The 22,739-nt window shown below is 35.3% G+C and overlaps 1 protein-coding gene across 4 annotated transcripts in view; it reads right to left on the bottom strand.

The window, feature by feature from the left end:
* Nucleotides 1-2,562: 2,562 nt before the first annotated feature.
* The window catches only part of LOC128990579 (protein tumorous imaginal discs, mitochondrial-like), a 50,463-nt gene continuing 30,286 nt past the window's right edge, over nt 2,563-22,739 (bottom strand). For 2 of the 4 annotated variants that reach the window (XM_054413013.1, XM_054413014.1), the window contains exons 8-10: nt 18,917-19,027; nt 16,676-16,781; nt 2,563-2,830 (exon numbers count right to left, since the gene is read on the bottom strand). In XM_054413013.1, the coding sequence (XP_054268988.1) occupies nt 2,682-2,830; nt 16,676-16,781; nt 18,917-19,027 (366 nt within the window). In that variant the 3' untranslated portion in view covers nt 2,563-2,681. Of the gene's footprint in view, nt 2,831-15,020; nt 15,136-16,675; nt 16,782-18,916; nt 19,028-22,739 lie in introns of all 4 variants that reach the window. The other 2 variants (XM_054413017.1, XM_054413016.1) reach the window with 2 other exon arrangements.

Here is a 22,739-nt window from a genome sequence, read left to right as displayed (position 1 = left end):
CACCTACGGTAATAGCTAATATAGGGAAATTCGCTAAAATTAACTGAAAGAGGCAGAGAACCACTTTAATTAATTGCTTTATAAAAATACAAAAACAAAATGTATCCAAGAGGTTACTTTTTTACAAATAATACAACTTTCCCCTTGTGAGCTTTATAAATTAAATTATATTCAAGCCCTCTGTGAAATGTTTAACGTGAATTTCTACTAAAAACTTTGATGATTTACGAACGCAATTGCTCTCATTTTTAATCCTATTGAACCAAAAGAAAACTTTGTTCTTCTCATTAAACTGTTCTGCTCCACTCAGCTTGTATGCCGACTGACCAATGTTTTAAAAGTTGTTGTTGATCTAACATCTTATTTAGGTAGGATTCAGCAATCTGATCTTTTTCTCTCTAATTCAAACTGAATGATTAAATTGAATAGGTAGGTTTGCTTTTCAACAAAAAACAAAATATTTCTGATTATGCAAGTTTTTACATTACATGGCAATACAATTACAAAAAAAAATACTGGTTTCAGTAGAAATCTTCAGTAGAAAGTTTGTAACCTTGTAATGAATAATAAAATGAGATGTTAATAGTGCTTTAACAAATCTTATATTAACTGTTCCCAAAATGTTACGTAAGGAAAATTGTAAGTTAATTCCGATTTCTAAAGATTTCAATTGACTGCCATATTTTACTGGGTTAAGATAGAGACCTCAAATTTGTGTTGTTAGTTTTCTTTTATCACGACCTTCAAAATGGGGGTTCTCTAACTAATCAGTCAACTTCCTGGACCTAACAATAAACATAACAACAAACCTTGTAAAATCCCAAATAGAAGCAGCTCAATCCAAACAAAAACCCCAGAAAGGAGAAGAATATAAACAACCAAGACCAAAACCTAAATTTAATAACCACCTACCACCCCGGCCTACAATCTCTGAACCATCTTCTAAAATCAGCCTTCAAAATTCTACAATCTTTGAGCCTAACCAAGAATTTTCCTCAAAAACCTCCATCCGACAACCTCCAAATCTGAAAAACTTGCTTGTAGATCCCAAACTACCAGACACTACAATACCCCCAACAGAAAAGCCTAACTCCGGCTCTTGCCCTTGTAATGAGAAAAGGTGCAAATCCTGCAACATTCACAAACCAGCAGAAACATTCTCCAGCTCTTTCCACAATAGACAGTACAAAATAAGGACACCGGACACCTCACCTGCAACTCGGTAAACCTGATTTACCAATTAGAATGCACCCAATGCCCAATACATTGGCCTCACAACAGAAACTTTACAAAAAAGGATGAATGGATACCGTCATGATGTTAAACCCAACAAAGAAAAACTCATAGAACAACATACCCTAACCCACAACCTCCAATATGACAGTTGCTACACCACAAAAGCTGTGAAATCCCTACCAAAGAACCAATGCAATAGCTCGATGCTTAGAAGATGGGAAATGGCCTATCAATTTGTTACAAATTCACAAGCTCCACCCAACTTAAACATAAGATAAACCCAAATTCCTTCCAAAATATTCCTTGCCCAAACAACTAACTACAGTAGTACAGTAAAATTAATGGTGTAAATAACTAAATATATATGTGTAACAGTTTATAACTTTTAGTGTATTAAGTGTTGGAAAGACATTTAAAACTGTGTCAGAACTGCTGCCATTCTACCTTCTACCTCTGAAGAAGCCCCTGAAAGGGATGAAATATCAGTTTAATGTGTACTTTTTATGTGTTATATTGACCTTCTTTCTCCTTAAAAAAGTAAACAAATAATTATATTTTGCTAAAAGCTAATATAGATGATAATACAAACTGTTAAAGTAATTAGCTGATATCAAACAGCAGAGAACATGTAGTGCCAAAGGCATACAAGGGAAGTTCCCTTAAGAAGGATTATAACATGCAAGGTCAATGTTCATAATTCTCCTTTAACCAAAAATACAGGTCACTAAAACTCCTTTGGCATAAGATGTGTAGATTGGAACTATCAAAAAATAAACTTTGTTGGTTAAATGCTTCACTTTGATTGATTTGTTTTACTCAACGAACCAAAATAATATATTAAGAAAACACATTAAATCAAATCTTTCCCATGAATCATACAATTTTTTTTACATCATACTACACAGAAATAGGTGTTTTTCCATCTGTATTGATTGGCTGGAAAGTTGCCCTTTGCCGTGCCTACACACAGAAAAGTAACGTAATGTACTTTTACCGTGCACTTAGTCAGCTGATGAAATAAACAGCTAATTGCAACGGCCTATTTTATTTTATGAAATATAAGAATATTGTAATTTATGTTATGTTACACTCATCCTTCACTCATATTTGGGTTAAAATATGTACATAGCACATTCCCATCTTAAATAATTGATAATTGAATTGATAATTAATTGACAACTTAACTGCTACCAAGACAATTAATTAAGTAAGCAATCCAAGCATTAGTTAACCTATAAATAAAACACATTTATTTTACTAAGCCAGCTTTATTAACATTTGCCAGAATATCTCAGTGGGTATGTACAAAAATAACAACAAAGCAAGTTAACAACGAACTTAAGCTTTTATCACATAATTTTCTGGGTTTCAAGTAACATAGATATATTTGACTGGTTGACAATAATTGCCGACTTATCGCTAATAGTCACTATTTATTGTTTAAATTAATGTATTTCACCACGTTTTGTATCTGTGGAATGATCTTCTACATTGTCTACAACCTTTTTACCTATTCTCTCTGGCCTGACGTCATTTAAAGCATTCCGTACTTGGTTCAGTAGCTCGTCTTCCCCTTCAAAAGTTTGCTTGGAACCTGAAACAAACCATTGTTGGATAACACTCTAGTCAGGCACTTGTTTGAAATTTCACACAAGCCCAAGTTTTTTTTTAGTTTTTTTATAAGGACACACTAGGGATAGTTAAGCCCAAATATTAATGATCTATGGGTCCAGAATGTGAAAGTTGTTTCAGTTTTAATTGCTTTCATTTAGACCAGCAGGTTCTTCAATTACTCAGTCTAATGATTTAGTCCTGCTGGGTTTAGTTTTAAACTGTAAAATAGCTATAAACTTTTCTTAACCTTAAGATCCAACCATAAAAAGTGCTGTTTATTATTGAACGCCATATACCTGTTTCACTAAATAAACCAAGGTTATGTGTGGTCTCATGATAAAAGAGGCTTTAGGAAGTTCACCTTTAGTCCGTTTATCAAGGTAATGTTCGACTCCAGCAAGTCCGTTGGCGTGGTGGATATTGGTATATAGGGATGTAACGTCTATTGTAGCTAGGATGGAGTTAGGTGTGAGCTTGTTGAGAAGTCCCTAATAGAGACAAAATATTATTTTTACTGTTTTGTGTTATGTGTTTTGTGTGTGTTACCAAAACTAATCTGGACTCTATCTACCAGGTAAACTAGCTGATCCTATCCTTGACTTCTTGAATATAATTTGTAAAGTAATCCGGAAGGCAACAAACAAAATGAAGGCCTAAAGAAGTTTTCATTGAAAGGAGATTGTTCTTTTATCTATTAACTAGCTGTACCCGCGGGCTTTGCCCCGCTTAACTTCATAAGTATTCGCATGGCTCAATCACGTCCTGGTTGAAGTTCGTTCGCTACGCTCACTCACCTTCAGGTTGGAAATCGTTCGCTGCGCTCACTTGTTTTCAGGTTAGCTCGTTCGCTACGCTTACTCGCCTCCAGGTTGATGTTCGTTCGCTACGTTCACTCACCTTTTGGTTGCAAATTAGCTGTTGTCATAAATTTAAAAAAGTCAACCCTTTTATTGTTTATAATACAGTACTTTTATAAAGGTTTTTATGTTTTAATATTTAACATTGGAGAATTTAAACGTTGTTAAGTGCACAGGTGTGCTGCGATTGGGGTTTAATACATTTGGACTTATTCAAAAGTAAAATAGTTTTCTGTGCTGCAATCTGTAGAAACACTGTGGCACTATTTCAAATCATGACTAATGCTAATACAGAATGTTGTGATTATTCAACCTACAAAACAGTTGGTGAAAGTAAACATCTGATTTTAAATTATATTTTTTGTAAACATTGTAGATCAAAAAGTCTGACATTGGTCCACTTAAAACCCTCTGGGGCAGAGCCCTTTTGACGGATCTGCACCAAACTTCACTCGAACCATCCTTGAAAAATGCTTAATAATGCCTGAAAGTTTCATTACAATCTGTCGAGCGGTTTCGGAGTCCATAACGTATATACACACACACATACATACATACATACATAGTTCCTCTTTTATAGATATAGATTAAACTATTTTAATTAAATAATAATTTTTAAACAAGTTAGTGTTTATAATCAAAATTCAAAACATAACATAGAAATCAACAACTAGAGATCAGCTGGTTATAGCATGGCCAAGTTCTCTCTCCACTTTCTTTTTTCCTTCCAATATACTTTTTTATTTTTTATTGAGTTTAGTGTTTAAAAATTTAGCTTAACTTAGAAAATACTTAATTTAAGACAACTTAAAACATTAAAACAATGTTTGTATTGCAATTTGAGTTATAATAATAAAGTTGTAACATTTTAATATACACTACTGTTGCAACAATATCTTACAAACATTAATTAAATGATAAAATACCAAGAAGGGACAGATTGTATTGAACTAATCAGGGCTGTGCGAATCCAGAAATTTTGGTTCGAATCCGAATCCGAATCATAGCTGTAGAGATTTTATCGAATCCGGATCGAATCCGAATATTTTAATTAATCCCGAGTCGAATCTGGGTCGAATCCGAATCTCAAATTTACAGCCATTATCGAACCTGGATCGAATCCGAATCTGAAATTTAAAGTTGTTATCGAATCCGAATATTTAAACCTGTTCAGAGTCGAATCCAAATCCGAGGAAAGTCAGCAGTACCAATTTTCACATTTTTAGACCATATTTTCTGGGGCTGAAATAACTTAGGGAATTGCTTAAAAAAATTTTTGAAATGGGCCAAATAAAAAAGTTATAAAATTTAGGCCTACCTATTTGAAGTTTTGAAACTAAAAAATTGGGCATAAGTAAGGCATACCACCTAGGCCTAAGTTACTCGCTAAAAGTGATGGACTACCAATTTGTGTAGTCTAAAACATAGGCCCAGCCTATTATACACCGAGGTGTATAATAGGCTGGGCCTATGTTTTAGACTACACAATCCTCCACACAAGCCTATGTCTGCATTACTATTACAAGTAACAACTAACACTGTGAGGTTAAGTTTACTGATAGCCAAGATAGGGTTCAAATGCGACCTACACTAATGTGCCTAAAACCTAACACCAAGTTGGTCAGGTTCCTAACATGAACCAGTCAACAGCAAATCGGAGTGCACAAGTAGTTTTTTAGTGTCTAAAAAATTATATTGAAAATTATATTCAATCAGAATCTAGTAAATTTGAATATCGAATCCCAACTCGGATCTATTTCCAAGAAATTTGAATATCGAATCCGAACCCGGATCTCTTACCAGTAAATTCGAATATCGATTCCGAATCCGAATCCAGTTAGAAACAGTAGATTCGTTCTCGAATCCGAATCGAATCTCTAAAAAGATTCGGATTCGATTCGTTTTTCGAACTATTCGCACAGCCCTGGAACTAATACAAACTCAAAACTCATAAACTAATACAACTGTAGTTAATTGAATAGTGGTACATTTGTGAAAGACCCTGTACAATAGTCGGGGTTATGGCCGACTGGAGCATCAAAAAATCCCGTCAAATCCATCCTTCATTGGGGACTTCCATGACTTCCATTACTTTTTAGCGAATTTCCATAAAGGGAATAAACTATTACCGTGGTTCTCATGGTAAGACCTGGACCCGGGACCGATTTGCTTTTTCGTTTTGAGGTCCCTAGAGGCCAAAAACACCAACCGTTCAAATTGATAAACGTATATATATGTGTGTGTGTGTCCGTTAGCACAATATCGATAACTGGAGCAAAAATTATCTGATTTTGATGAAATTTTGTGTAAACATGTAAGTCTACATTTATTCTAATGAGTTCGCGAACCAGCATGATCAGACCATGGGAACAGGGGTTTATTGGGGGTTTTATGAGGTAAAAATTGGTTTTTCTCATTTTTGACCCTAAAACCATAAAATTTAGCAATTTCTTTCCAAACCATATTGTAGAGCTTAAAAAACAAATAATTTAGTATGTTGAAGCCTTTTATGCGCCTAATGGTTACGGAGAAAATTAAAAAAAAATGTAAATTTAAAACATCCATTTTATTCTTAGAGAATAAGTAAACTGTTATTGTTTGCTTGTTTATGAGCATATTTTGATCACATTTGGAAAATGCATTTATTTCCATAAAAAAAATTAACATAACATAAATTAACATAACATAAATTAACATAAAAGAAAATTTGAAACATAAAATTGCTATTAAAAAAATTGCTATTAACATAAAAAAAAATTTTTTACCCTTCCTGTTTCAAACTAGAGGTACTCGTTAAACTAATGTTATTTAAATAGGGAATAAATGTGAAATTTTATTAGGAGAAATTTTAGTGTGAATCCAATTAGTCAAATGGAAATTTGCTTAGTCTGCAGGTTTGCTGCGGCGGGGGTATTGCCTATTTCCATGACTTTCCATGACTATCTCTGACTTTCCAGAATGTGGACACTCTGAATTTAAATCACGTTCTCTTTATTTGGCAAAATGTAATTTCACTGAAGGACTAGCGAGAGTGAGTCAGTCATCAGGTGGATGAAGGTGATTGGTGAGACGAGAGTCTATTAGAGAGGGAAGGTTTACGGACGTGTCTGCGCCGTCAGATTAACAACCTTTCCTGTGTAAATTGCTCCTCAGTTTTTCTTTTGGTTTATACTCTACCAGCAAAGTTACTAGGTACTTAAACAAGTCTTTGGATGATTTGGAATAGTAAGAGTGAAAATTATTTAACCGGAATCTTAACTATCAACCATAATTACTTTTTTAATTTTTCTGGACATTTTACATATTCCTGCATTTAAAAAGAGGTGAAACATTTTTGTATAAATTCATGAGATATTATATTTCTTAAGTACTTCAGGAGGTGTTAATTTTTTTTTTTTTTTTAGACAGGAGATAGCAGATTTTCATACACAACATAAGACAATTCGTTTTCATGTAGGCCTACTTAACAATAATTTACTTCTGTTAAACTTTTATGAACTTCATAGGAGATATAAGATTTTTATACATTGTATTCTTTATATTTTTGTTTACTTGAGGAAATATTACATTTTATATTATATTTTCAAAGACAATAGAGCGTTGATTATTTTTCATGATTTTTATGGGGGATATTAAATTTTTATATCTCATGTTTTTCATATTTTTGTTTACTTGAGGAAATCTTCCATTTTCTTTATATTTTCAAAGACAGTACTGGTAGAGCATTGATTATCCAATTTATGGTTATCATAAATGGTGGTCAACCAAAAGCAGGAAAAAACAAAATTTTAATTACATTGTGCGCAAACCACAAGTTCCACAAGGGAATACTGCAAAGATATTGCCTCATATGAACAAAATCTTCTCCGATATAACTGTGCGCTATTTTCACTCAGTTTTCCTAAGGTTTTTGTCAATGACAGTTTGTACGCTGTTCTGCTGTGAGGTTTGATTCTAACTATGTCCTCTAAGAGTAAACGCACAGTGCTTAGTGTGTTGTGCCCTTAATATACTAAATTAAACCCCTTTTTGAGTAAAATTAATAATTATTCCATTGTATTTCACATCCAATAACCCATAACATAAAGTAAACATAAAATAATAATATATCAAATCAGAATAAGGTTATAACTAAATAAACACACTATTAATATAACAAATGCAGACTTCAGGACATAGTGTTTCTGAGAAGCCCAAGATACTGAGGCAGTTAAAATTAGTGTTTGTAATCGACAGTGGAAATAAGAGTTTTCATGGAAAACCATGCAAATGGTGAAAAAATACTGTCAATGACCAGCCATCCAAAAAATTGGTATCCAAACACCCCAAATCCTCAATTGTTTTGTTAGGATAATCTACTGTATACTGTGTGTAGGCCTACTGCATCATTTCCTGTGTAAGCCTGGTTCAGCAGGTATTGTTTGATAGAATTCAGAAAACATCTCCTTTCAATGAAAATTTCTTTAGGACTTCATTTTGTGTGTTGCCTTCTGGATTTCTTTACAAATTATATAGGCTACAAGAAGTTAAGGATTATTATATACAAGGATAGGGATCAGCTAGCCTGGTAGATAGAGCGGTAGATGGATTGGAAGGAGTGGAGATGGTGGATGGAAATTGTATATACAAGGAAATCCTTGTATATAACACTCCTCATCAGCCAATTGGCTTTTCCTTAATTTCTCACATACAAGTCAAATTATATTTTTTTTGTCCAAGTAACCTGAAGTCGTCTTTATGGCAACCAGATTTGACATCTATCACCTCATTGTCTATGGTGTCTAGCTTGACAATGATGCCATAGACTTCAAAACCATTCGCCATAAAGAGGACTTCAGGATTACTTCTACTTCAGGAGATACTAGATTTCTTTTATTGGACTCATACAGGGTAAGGCAAAAGTCTGGAACCCTCCAGTTAACTTTTTAACGTGTTGCAGTAGGAAAACCAAACTCAGCACATATTTACAACATTAGAAGTTGCACTTTTTCATCAAAGTTATAACTTTGCCCCAGCCCCCAAAATGGGGTATTTTGGGGGCAGCCCCAAATTTTCAAAGGTAAACACCTATCATGTGACCAGGGTGTCTAGTTTATTTCCATTATAAAATTCAAGACTAATTCCAGACTTTTCAAGACTAATTCCAGATTTTTCAAGACTAGTTTTTTCCACAATTAGTGGGTGTTGATACCAAAATGTATCGATTCTCAATTCTTGATACCGATACCAATTTTTATAGCTATTTCTAACCAAATTTTCTAAATAATACTACACCAACTCTTTGTCTTTGTCATAAAGTAGTATTATGATAGTGTGGTGTTTTCAAGTAAAGAAATAATGCAGCAATAAAAAAATCTAACTAGCAAATTTGGTTTTTTTTTATCATGAAATCTTCTGCGTACCGTACGTTTAGACATCATCATTGACTGCAGCGGTTACAGAAACGTGATCGTCGTAGTCCGCGATCAAGGCAAAATCATGAACATTTCCCGCGGCCGTGTATACATCATCGTCGTCTCCCGCGGTCACGGAAACTTCATCGTCATGGTCATCTCCCGCGGTCACGGAAACTTCATCGTCATGTACTGCGGCCACAGAAACGTAATCGTCGTCGTCCGCGATCGCGACAAAATCATGAAAATTTCCCGCGGCCGAGCAGATATCATCGTCGACTCCCGCGGTCACGGAAACGTCATCGTCATCTCCCGCGGTCACGAAAACGTCATCGCCTTCGTCCTCGATCGCGGCAAAATCATGAACACTTCCCGCTGCCGTGTAGACATCATCGTCGACTCCCGCGGTCACGGAAACGTCATTGTCATCTCCCGCGGTCACGGAAACGTAATCGCCGTAGTCCGGGATCGCGGCCAAATCATGAACGTTTCCCGCGGCTGTTTAGACATCACCGTCATCTCCCGCGGTCACGGAAACGTTATCGTCGACGTCCGCGAACACGGCAAAATCATGAACATTTCCCGCGGCCGTGTAGACATCATCGTCGTCTCCCGCGGTCACGGAAACGTCATCGCCGTCGTCCTCGATCGCGGCAAAATCATGAACATTTCCCGCGGCCGTGAAGACATCATCGTTGTCTCCCGCGGTCACGGAAACTTCATCGTCGACTCCCGCGTTCACGGAAACGTCATCATCATCTCCCGCGGTCACGGAAACGTCATCGCCGTCGTCCTCGATCGCGGCAAAATCGTGAACATTTCCCGCGGCCGTGTAGACATCATCGTTGTCTCCCGCGGTCACGGAAATTTCATCGTCGACTCCCGCGGTCACGGAAACGTCATCGTCATCTCCCGCGGTCACGGAAACGTCATCGTCGTCTCCCGCGGTCACGGAAATGTCATCGCCGTCTTCCTCGATCGCGGCAAAATCATGAACATTTCCAGCGGCCGTGTAGACATCATCGTCGTCTTCCGCAGTCACGGAAACGTCATCGTCGTCGTCCGGGATTGTGGCCAAATTATGAACATTTTCCGCGGCTGTTTAGACATCACTGTCATCTCCCGCGCTCACGGAAACGTTATCGTAGACGTACGCGATCACGGCAAAATTATGAACATTTCCCGCGGCCGTGTAGACATCATCGTTGTCTCCCGCGGCCACGGAAACTTAATCGACATCTCTAGCGGTCACGGAAACGTCATCGTCGTCGTCGGCGATCGCGACATAATTATGAACATTTCCCGCGGCCGAGCAGATATCATCGTCATCTTCCGCGGTCACGGAAACATCATCGTCATCTCCTGTGGTCACGGAAACGTCATCGTCGTCTCCCGCGGTCACGGTAACGTTATCGTCGTCCCCAGCGGTCACGGAAAGGTCATTGTCGTCTCCCGTGGTTTCGGAAACGTCATCGTCGTCGTCCACTATCGCGGCAAAATTATTAACATTTCCCGCGGCCCTGTTGACAACATCGTCGGCTCCCGCGGTCACGGAAACTTCATCGTCATCTCCCGCGGTCACGGAAACGTCATCGTCGTCGTCCGCGATCGCTACAAAATCATGAACATTTCCCGAGGCCGTGAGGACTATCATCATTGGCTATCGCGGTTACGTAAACGGAAGACGGCGATCGCGGCAAAATCATAAAAATTCCCGACTTTGAAATCAAATTTAAGACTAAATCCCGACTTTTCAAGACCATTTTTAAATTCAAGACTAATTCCCGACTTTCCCGATTTTCCCGACTACTAGACACCCTGTGTGACCCCTCATTTTAAAGGGTTTATCAAGAGAAATTGAATGGCGCAAAACCAAAGGTCAATATCGCACCCCAAATCAAAATGGCAGCCATTTTAATTTAAGATGAGCAAGCAAGATAAAGTCTGGACACCCCCAGTTAACTTTATAACATGTGGCAGTGGGAAAACCAAACTCGGCACATGTTTACAACATAAAGAAATGCACTTTTTCATTAAATTTAGAACTTGTACCTGGCCCCCAAAATGAGGTATTTTGGGGGCAGCCCCAAATTTTCAAATGTTAACACCTATCATGTGACCCCTCATTTTAAATGGTTTCTCAAGGGAAATTAAATGGCGCAAACTAGAGGTCCATATCGCACCCCTAATCAAAATGGCAGTCATTTTTAAATATCCCCCATTAATTTTTTAACAGGTTCAGGAAAATTAAACTCAGCATACCTTTACAAAAAAAGAGAATTCACCTTTTGGTCAGTATTAAAATACTAAATTTTAAAGTTAACTGGGGGTGTCCAGACTTTATCTTGCTTGCTCATCTTAAACAATTAAAATGGCTGCCATTTTGATTAGGTTAGGTTAGGTGTGATATTGACCTCTGGTTTGCGCCATTCAATTCCTCTTCATAAACCCTTTAAAATGAGGGGTCACATGATAGGTGTTTACATTACACTGTTGTTTAAAGATAGGTACCCTAAAAAATAAAAACAAATCTACCGGTACTCAAGATATCTCAATTTGAATTTTTGATTGTACACAGGGACGTAGCTATGAGTATATGGCGCACTTGGCAAATAATACTAGTTTGCGCAAGGGGGGACAACCCCTCAGCAAAGGGAGGGACCAGGGGCCTGTTTCATAAAACTACTAGTCTAGTATTTACTAGTCCATGGACTAGTAATACTAGTGTATTTTACAAGTCTACGTTTCAAAAACCTACTAGTGTAAAATACTAGTTACTAGTGTAGGGACTAGTATTACTAGTGGTTTTTACTAGTGTAGACAGCAATGTATTTCATAAAGTTTTACTCTTGTAAATTACACTGGTAAATACTTGCCATTTTCTAACAACCTCTTTACACCCGTATTATTTGTAGTAGACTAGTATTTTTGGAAAGAGAGTTATTTCATTACTCACATTATTAAAAAAAAAACGGAATTATTAAGTTCTTTATGCAAGTGCGAGTTGGCTCACGTTTGCAATTTAAGATAAAAATAGATCTATTAGTGCTAAAATGATAATTATTATTAGATATAAATTACAATCAATAAATGTGGCGTAGTACAAAAAGAGTGAAATTGATTTTTATAATGTATGTACAATCGCCCTATTAGAATTAATTATAATTATAAATTTCTGTGAAATTTTAGTCTAATTTTACTTGAGTTAAATTTCATGGTTATTATCAACTATTTAGCTATCACAGAGAAAAGATTTTTAAGCTTTGAGTTTGAGAGAAACCAAATTAAAACCGCATACCGTATTGCATACAAAGATGTACAAAAATGTATCCAACATTGCAACATTAATCAGATTATTTTACACCCAAGGCTCTCGGTTTTATTTAAAGACATTCTAATAGGAAATAATAGTAAGACAATTTTAAAGAGGAGTTGCATTGTATTTTTTAGGTGCTTATTATTTTTTCCCCTAAATAGCTAAAACCCTGTGATGTACTAACAATTTTGTAGGTCTATATTTGATTTTTGGGCGTTGGACTGAACTGCTTATCATAAAACATTACTTTTAATCCATTTTGGTATTCTGCATTTTTGTTATTCAAAGTAATAAAAAATTAGATGTTGATTAGAGCTGTTATTTAAATGTAAAACATTAAAAAGTGTAATTAATGGAACTAAAGTATAGTGAGTGGCACGGATTTGAACCAGGGACCCACCACATGAGAAGCAAAAACTCTACCTCTGAGCTACGCCCTGCAATTGCAATAGCGCATATGCCATGTTTTACTATACTGTACTTGAAAACCTACTTCTCCATTGCTTGTAACGCGTTGCAATTATTTGTTACATCAATAAATGTTTAGGCTTATTATTCATGGTTTGTAGACTCAAAATTAGAATATCACAGAATGGTTTTTAACCCAAATATTGTTATGCATTCGAATATTTGAAAACATAGGTTAGGGTACATGAAAACGTTCCTAACAAAATGCCCTTAGACGATTAAATTACATTCAAAATTTGAGCCTTCTTGTCTTTACTCATAGCAAGCTTAATTTTATATGTCAGAATAAAACAAAAACTATGCAAATCACAGCGAATGCGGCAGACACAGATCAACTTCCACCCAACAGTTGAGCGCCGCAACTAGGCCTACAATCACCGTGTTGATTGCAGCGACGCGACGCCGCGCCGGCGGGCTCATTGATGAACATAAATAATAGCGGTTTGATAAATAATGTGTGATTGTTTTACTTATGTGTCTATATATTTATTAATTAAAAGAAAACACTGCGTTTCTACAACTATTTACTTTTTGTATCAAATGAAAACAAAATTAAAACCCTTTATAAAGGATTTGAAAACCCGTGATTGAGGTTAGAAATTTGTTTTGAAAGTTTACCTTGTAAAGTTGGTCACGTGACTAGTAGTTTCGGTCACGTGACTAGTAAAATTCACTAGTATTTACTAGCGGTATAAAAACGTTTATGAAACACAAATTAGTAGGACGGGTAAATACGGGACTAGTATTTACTAGACTAGTAATTACTAGACTAGTATCTTTATGAAACAGGGCCCAGGGGTCTTTCTCCGGTAGTTTTTTGCAATTTTAGGTGCGAAATAGTAAGTTTTGCGTGTTTTATAAATTTTTTTACAAACATCTCATAGGAATTTAAAATGGTAAGATTTGTGTATTTCAGCAAGTTTTTTTAATATCTCATGGCATTTTTTATGTAGCACAGCTGCTGAATATTCGGCCATCGGCCACGATGATTATTTAAGAGTCTTCAGTAGTGCAACGATATAATTTTGTCGTCACAATAACGGTATGACTGTTCTCTAGGGAAATGCCTTTTTTTTTACAAACTCTAATTTACCGTAAACAATTTTAAAGTTTGTTATAAAAAAGGCATTTCCCTAAAGAACATTTATCTTTAATTTGACCCCAAAACTATTTTTTATAACGACTTGGGAAGGTGTTATACGGTCACAAGTTTAACATTACTCTTATGGGAATATTTTCAAGGGCGCAGCAATACTCAAGACATCATCTTCAGCGTGATATACTGTACATAATAGTATGTGTAGTTTGAACCGGTACAACAGTGTTTCGTAATCTATTAACGGGTTGGCTGTTTTATACCGTAGTGCAGCGAAGAGGCCGACCCTTGAGCGCACTACCTGTAGGTCTATTGTCTATTAAGACCAATAACAACCGAAAATGAATAAAAACTTCATAAGCAATTTAATTTTAAGATATTAAAAAAAAACAGTGTTAATATTAACATAAACAATTAATCAGTCTGTGGCCAGATTATGTTAAGCCGGTTAGGTACCTTGTTGTCACTACTACCACTACCATTGACTATATAAACACTATACTACTCACTTTTGATTAGACAAAATACAAAGGCACTGCTGCACTGCCAACTATCCTACCAAAAAATTCCCGCCTTGCAGTTCACATTAAGTTGGGCGGTAGTTCAACGTACAACATACAAAAGCGCTCCGCTCTCTCCCATAATTATATTATTCTACGTGGCAAAGTATGGACAATCTTTTTTCAATTCTAGTTAGTAGTCTACCACAATTCCAATAGAACTGTGAATATAAAAAAATATTTTCAATTATTCTTACAACTATTCAATTGCCAATTTTGCACACCAATGCTTCCTGCGCGCTTGGCGGGGGCCTCTTTTGCCAATACCTTGCTACACCCCTTATTGTACAGTAAGTAAGCAAAACCTAGCCAGCCTAATGATTACCTCACAATGTTTAAAATCTTTTTATAAGATTATTGAACTGTGTATTTCATTAAACATCCACTTAAATAATCTTAGTCCCTATTCAACACACAATAAGACTACTAAACTGACATAACACATTGATATTAAACACACTATTGATTTATTTAACTCACAATACTACCGTTTATCCAAATATAGCTTTTTTAATTTTTGTTAAAATTCCATCCTCAGATTCCTTTAAGCGTTCTTCCGACCCTGCCAATGGCTGTTCATCTAGATTAGGGTTCCCTAAAACAGAATTAAAATTTTATTAATTTGTGTTAGTTGGATGAATTGAAAACAAAATTTGTAATTACTGGCTTAAATATGTGGTTATTGTTTTGTAGTGAGAAAAATAGATATAGATACAAATGAATTTTGATAAAAATGTAAAGTTTTTTTACATATGTTTGATATTTGACAGTAAGTTTTATATTATTCATTCTGATAGCCCCTGGACTACGAATAATGACTTTATAGGCTTACCTCCGTCAGTAGTCCAAAGTTGTGTCTTAATTCAACTAATGTTGATCAAAGCTGACATGTTTCGTTGCATTGCAACATCGAAATTATTTTGTGTTTAAATGTTACGTGTCCCGTGTTGTATTTTATGTTTAAATTATTTGATGTTTTTGACGTAAAGCTCCGACGATGTTGCAATGCAACGAAACATGTCAGCTTTGATCAACATTAGTTGAATTAAGACACAATTTTGGACTACTGACGGAGGTAAGCCTATAAAGTAAGTTTTACCTATCAATGAAATGGTATTACTTATGAACTGTCAAAAAGTGGTTTGGTGCTAAAGCGATCATTCAAGCAGAGGCATATTAATTTGTAGACAGTGCTACAATACTTTGGAAGTGAGCTAGCGATTCGGAAAAAAATATTTGTAGTAAATTTATCATTGATTTCTTTGTTTTTGAACTAATTCTCAGTCATGAAAAGTGACAAGTGAATCTAGCTTGCAAAAGATAAATTCAAGTTAATTACATTTTTTTTTTATTGAAAATTTGGTGAATTTGGTAATTCACAATCACTAACAATAAAAAATAATTACCATACTAAATAGATCTCACTAGACTGATTTTTAATTAAGATTCTAATTAAAACTCTCAATTTAATCAATATTTGATAAGGAATTGTTATTAGATAAACAGCCATTGCAGAGTCTTTCTAATACTGCAATATAAAACAAATAATATACAAGCAACATACAATATCTTGCTAATACGCTGGGAATAAAACCAACAATAATAATACTACATAAAGCTACTGGTAGGATTCATAACACTAGGTAGTTCTAGTTAAGGCCACAAAGTTGTTAGTTGGTATTGTTAGGAACCACAACAGAACAACATTACAGTCCAAGCAAATAGAAATGGCAGTCAATGTCAAGTTTTAAAATGATAACATTTTACCCCACACACACACACACATTCCTTCTGCAATGCCTCCATTGAGATTGGAATACTCGCACCAACCTTCAGGCTCCAGCGCTTAATCTTTGTTTTCACAAGCGAAACACAGTTCCTCAACTTCTCATACACACATACCCATCAGGTCTTAGTCTGAGTGGAAATGAAATATCCAACGGTACTTCTTGCTGTGGGGTTTGGCGGAAAACGTCAAAAGGTAAACCAAAAGGCAATTGAAAGGCAGTTTCAAACTTTTTCTCTAAACTTTCTTTAAATACTGAATTTGAGTTCTGTGTACTTGCACTTATTACATAATATTTAACAATTAAATCTAAACTTTTGACAATTTCCGATGAATAAATATAACTTACCATCTTTCTTGAGAGCGATTCCCCGTATGATACCTGGGGTGTCTTCCTCAAGCTCAGCGTAAGCTATCATCAGGGCTCGCTGCTTATCAGTGAGTTTCTTTGGAATCTAAAAAAATTCAGTTTACTGAATCAGAATCTGTTATTATTTTACTTAATATTAAATTTTGCCTACACATAGAAGCAGTTAGTACAATCTAATTTTTTATTTACAAAAAATCTATTTGCTAAAAAAACTCTCTAAGCGTCAAAACTCAATTAAATTGTGTTCAGACGTTTGTGTTTGTTTGTGTTCGTACTTTCAGTGGTGATAAGTCCTTATAACTTAGCTACGGGCTTATTTTTATGTTTTATAACTAATGAATGGGGCATTCAAACGTATTTGATCGCATCTTCTTGAATGAGACTGACAGACTTTTGTGTGAAAATGACAGTGAAAGCGACGGCAAATCGGGCGGCGTATTGGGCAATGACAGTGGTGATGAGAGGTTAGACAGTGTTTTACATAAATAGCTGAAAAACATAGACTATTGTAGATAAAATTATAAATAAAAAATGTTTATGTAGGGATTGAATAAAGTAAATGAATAAAAGCAAGAAATATCAAACCATGTTCTCCCCCATTGCAAACGCAGAGCATGAGTACAACTCAATTTAAGCATTTTATACTTTTACGACAAGCCCATACAGAGGACATGTACTCTAAATAATTGCTCAGTAGCAAAGCTGTACAAATCATAACATACCCAACCAGTGTTATGTTTTAAAAAATGCCTTTTATATATTTTATTTTATGGAAAATAGAGATGTACAAGTACTCGAGACATACAATTAGATTCCCATGCTATTTAAATGTGAATTATTTTATTCCCTAACAACCTTTATGGTGCATAATTAAGAAAAATTAATAATTTTCCCCAAAATTTCATGCCCAGACCTTTAAAATGAGACCTCTCCCAGTTTTCTACGACCTCTTGTTCGCTCACAATTTCATTGTAAAATTTTGGGCTTACGGAATTAGATATATAGATACAGGGCTGTGCGAATAGTTCGAAAAACGAATCGAATCCGAATCTTTTTAGAGATTCGATTCGGATTCGAGAACGAATCTACTGTTTCTAACTGGATTCGGATTCGGAATCGATATTCGAATTTACTGGTAAGAGATCCGGGTTCGGATTCGATATTCGAATTTCTTGGAAATAGATCCGAGTTGGGATTCGATATTCAAATTTACAAGTTTCTGATTGAATATAATTTTTTAGACACTAAAAAACTACTTGTGCACTCCGATTTGCTGTTGACTGGTTCATGTTAGGAACCTGACCAACTTGGTGTTAGGCTTTAGGCACATTAGTCTAGGTCGCATTTGAACCCTATCTTGGCTATCAGTAAACTTAACCTCACAGTGTGAGTTGTTACTTGTAATAGTAATGCAGACATAGGCTTGTGTGGAGGATTAACACCGAGGTGTATAATAGGCTGGGCCTATGTTTTAGACTACACAAATTGGTAGTCCATCACTTTTAGTGAGTAACTTAGGCCTAGGTGGTAGGCCTAACTATGCCCAATTTTTTAGTTTCAAAACTTCAAATAGGTAGGCCTAAATTTTATAACTTTTTTAATTGGCCCATTTCAAGAATTTTTTTAAGCAATTCACTAAGTTATTTCAGCCCCAGAAAATGTGGTCTAAAAATGTGAAAATTGGTACTGCTGACTTTCCTCGGATTCGGATTCGACTCTGAACAGGTTTAAATATTCGGATTAGATAACAGCTTTAAATTTCAGATTCGGATTCGATCCGGGTTCGATAATGGCTGTAAATTTGAGATTCGGATTCGACCCAGATTCGACTCGGGAGTAATTAAAATATTCGGATTCGATAAAATCTGTACAGCTATGATTCGGATTCGGATTCGAACCAAAATTTCTGGATTCGCACAGCCCTGTATAGATATATGCTCACTTATTGATATGCACAAATATTAATAATTAATTTATTTTATAATTATACCTTATCTTGTAACAAGGTTATTTTACAAGTTACATGCTCTTGGCCTAAGGAGTTACTTAAACTTACACATCCGATCTTTTTGATTTAAACTCGACTCGAACTCGAGAATCGAATCTTTTGCCAATTACTCGACTCTAACTCGACTCGACCTGAAAAACCTGTGCTCACACATCTCTAATGGAAAACATCCCGTAATTGTGAAAAAGCTGGTGAAAATATAATGTATTTACCTTTACTCTGATGTGCACGTAGTGGTCTCCGTACTGACTTGTAGTGTTAACTTTTTTCAGTCCCTTGTCGCTTAAACGTATTCTGGTGTGGGAAGAAGTTCCTGGCGCTATCTGAAAGATTCAAAATAATTATTAAATTTGATAAGTGATGTATTTTCCAAATTTACTGGCTATACTATAATTTTTATAGACATCTGTTCTGTACATATTATTATTGTTAATACTATGATGATTAAGTTACATAATAGAATCTATACCATAACACGAGTATCGTTTCCGCACAATGATTTCAAAAACGGCTCCTATGATTCCCTCTAAATTGTCAGGAATATCTTAGTTTCAGGCTAAAAACAATATCCATGCTAGCTAGCCACTGTTCTGGGAAAATTTGATTTTCGTTAAAAACTTTAAATGAAATTTTAATATTTTTAACATTGGTCTTATGGAATGATAGGTAGCCATGACAGATTTAGAAAAATGTTAATAAATGAACTGTCATCCATATATAAATCCCAAAGTACCCATGAACTTTTGAGAAAACTACAAGTCAGAACCCCATAAACCATATACTTAAAATGTTCGTCATGACGAGAAACCTTGCACACAACTATCCATTATTTCATAAATTGCCCTTTAAGGTCGTAATTCCTTCCTAAAGGGAACTTTCCATATACCTAATGTTAAAAATACCTCAGCTATACTTATTAGTTTGTTATTCTTTTAATTTATTGTCAAACGGGGTGAAGCCCGTGGGTAACAGCTAGTATGCTTGAAAAATCACCCACAGTACAATGGCAAATTAGTAAATACATCCAAATTAAAGGACATTTCTTAAATACCATTTAGCATTGGTTATTTAATACACTTGGGGCGTTTTATTAAGCAAACTAGACTTGACTTGTTATCTGAGATTAAATAAAAGTATGGCCTAATTCAAGACAAGATTGACTTCTATACAGAAGAAGATTTAACATATGACTTACAGAGAAGGTATTGAAAACTTGCTGATTGATACAAAGTGAGATTAATGGATGCCCAAATGCTTCATATGCCAAGTATACAACATAACTGTGTTCCTAATCAAAATGATTGTATCACTGCAAATCTACAAGCCAACAAACGGATTCCAGTACTTCCTACTTCAAATTTGAGCTTTTACTCCTTACGATGAAAGGGAAAACTTTTCTAATTCTGCCAGAAGACTGGAGTTTGTTATTTAAGTCTAATTTACAAACTTTTAAATGGGTTTAGCTGTACCATACTATAAGTTTTCTGATAGAAAACAATAAATGGACAACAACAATGGATAGAAGATTCTAAAAATGTCATTCACAATGTCATTATGTAGGCTAAAAGTTGAGAAACATGAGATTTTATTAGGCAATGTCAAGAAATTTGAAAAAAATCTAAAAATGACTGTTACCGGAAGTAGAAGTAAGATGTAACCATCCAAATTGTGCATTTTTATCGCAATTTGCCTGCATAATAATACCTAAAAATATTTGACACTGAATACCAAACACCCTGTATATATACACAGTGTGTAAATTAAGTCTGGCACACATTATTTATCTTTTTTCTATAGTAGATAGAAGAAATCAATTTGCGGGACTGATAAATAACAAATGTTAGGCACTTTTCACAAATTTTGAAAATAAAAATTCCCTTAAGGGCAAGGGGGGGGGTGGGGGGTAACTAAAAATTTTCAAATAACAACCCCCATCTTGTGACCCCTCATTTTAAAGGTCATTGAAAGACAAATCCAAAGATGTGTCTGAAATTTTTTTTTCACCCTATCCAAGATGGCGGTTAAAATGTACTTAGGGTTGAAAGGGTAAATTAGGTATGGCACACATTTTTTATCTTTTTTTACTCTTTGTAGATAGAAGGAATTAATTTGCGGGACTGAGTAAGAACAAATGTTTGGCACTTTTTCATAATTTTGAAAAAAATTCCCCTTAACGGTAAGGTGGGGGTGGGGGGTAACTAAAATATGGCGGCTTAAAATGTACTTAGGGTTGAACGGGTGAATTAAGTCTGAAACACATTAAAATTTTTACAGACACATCGTTAAATTTGTCTTCCAAATACCTTTAAAATGAGGGGTCACAAGATGGGGGTTGTCATTTGAAAATTTTTAGGTACCCTTAAGGGGAATTTTTTCAAAATTATGCCAAAGTGCCAAACATTTGTTCTTACTCAGTCCCGCAAATTAATTCCTTCTAATCTACAAAGAGTAAAAAGATAAGAAATGTGTGCCATACCTAATTTACCCGTTCAACCCTAAGTACATTTTAAACCGCCATCTTGGATAGGGTGCAAAAAATATTTTTTTAGACACATCTTTGGATTTGTCTTTCAATGACCTTTAAAATGAGGGGTCACAAGATGGGGGTTGTCATTTGAAAATTTTTAGTTACCCCCCACCCCCCCCCCCTTGTCCTTAAGGGAATTTTTATTTTCAAAATTTGTAAAAAGTGCCTAACATTTGTTATTTATCAGTCCCGCAAATTGATTTCTTCTATCTACTATAGAAAAAAAGATAAAAAATGTGTGCCAGACTTAACCCTTTCAGTGCTAGGCCAATAGGCCTAATTCATATTTTGTAAGACTTTTTTGTTTGCCTTTTAATTCTATTACCTGTTGTTGAATTTTAACTGTCATGTTGTCACTATTTTATTAATTAGGCTAATTTTGAATAATAACACAATAAGAAAATATATAAGAAAGATAAATCCCGCTATTTGTAGTAAACATTAAATAAAACTTAATTTTTGTTGTAATTTTCCTGGTTTTCCTATAAATCTTTATGTTCTGATAGCATTATTTGAAACCAAAATCTCATAAAATCAAAAGACATATAGTTTACAATGTAATATTGAATTTAACCTTGATTTAGTTCGACGAGGTTATCGTAATATAGCCATTTTAGGGAAACTAATGTTTTGCAGCAAAGTCTCAGGAACACATTTATGATCACTGTTGTGTTTAAACTAAAAGATTGCATCTAAAAAGTCCGTGACTAACTGGTGCTGCTACCTAGTAACGCATTGAACAACCATCTGCAGCACCATCTGTTCGCAATCGGTGGCGACAGTTTAAATACCGGGTTTTGACTCCCCAGTCTTCAAGCACAGATAGCCGAGAAGGCTAGGGCGTGTGTCACTTGGCCAGTGGCATTCGTCTGCTCGGGTTCGAATCCCGTCCTGTGTGGCAAATAATTGGTGACCTGTGTGTTTGTAGCGATATACTACAACCACTGGGGCATAGTGAGGTGTTCATAATCCTTGGTTTGGACATACACCTCGAAATCATCGGATTGGGCGAATCTTTTAGCTAAGTGGTTGATAGTGTATCCTATGAACATGCAGGTCACCAATGGCCGTTTTGCTATTTTTTGTTAAAATAACCTTCCTCTCTATATCCCTTAGAGATTTTTTAAAACAACGATATATCGTTTCATAGCACTGAAAGGGTTAATTTACACACTGTATATATGTATATGAATTTGAATGGATGGTGTTATTGGCCTCTGGGGACCTCAAAACGAAAAAGTAAATCGGTCCCAGGTCCAGATCTTACCATGATACCTACGGCTTATTCCATATGGAAAATTCGCCAAAAGAATGGGAATCTATTTCAAAATTTTGCTACAGAACTAAAAAGGATTGCAAAGCATGTAGAAAATCTGTATTAGACTTGCTATTACGACTAAAACTCATATATGGACTTAAAGAAAGACATAAAAACTCAGTTGCTACAGAAATGAGACCACAAACAATTTGTAGAAATCCTTAATACAGCTACTACGATGGAACTTAAA

This window comes from Macrosteles quadrilineatus, unplaced genomic scaffold (assembly GCF_028750875.1).
Source record: "Macrosteles quadrilineatus isolate MER2022 unplaced genomic scaffold, UCM_ALF_1.0 Scaffold_3__2_contigs__length_128488019, whole genome shotgun sequence".
Lineage (NCBI taxonomy): Eukaryota > Metazoa > Arthropoda > Insecta > Hemiptera > Cicadellidae > Macrosteles > Macrosteles quadrilineatus.
The sequence above is the reverse complement of the archived record's forward strand: the minus strand, read 5'-3'. Positions and strand labels throughout refer to the sequence as shown.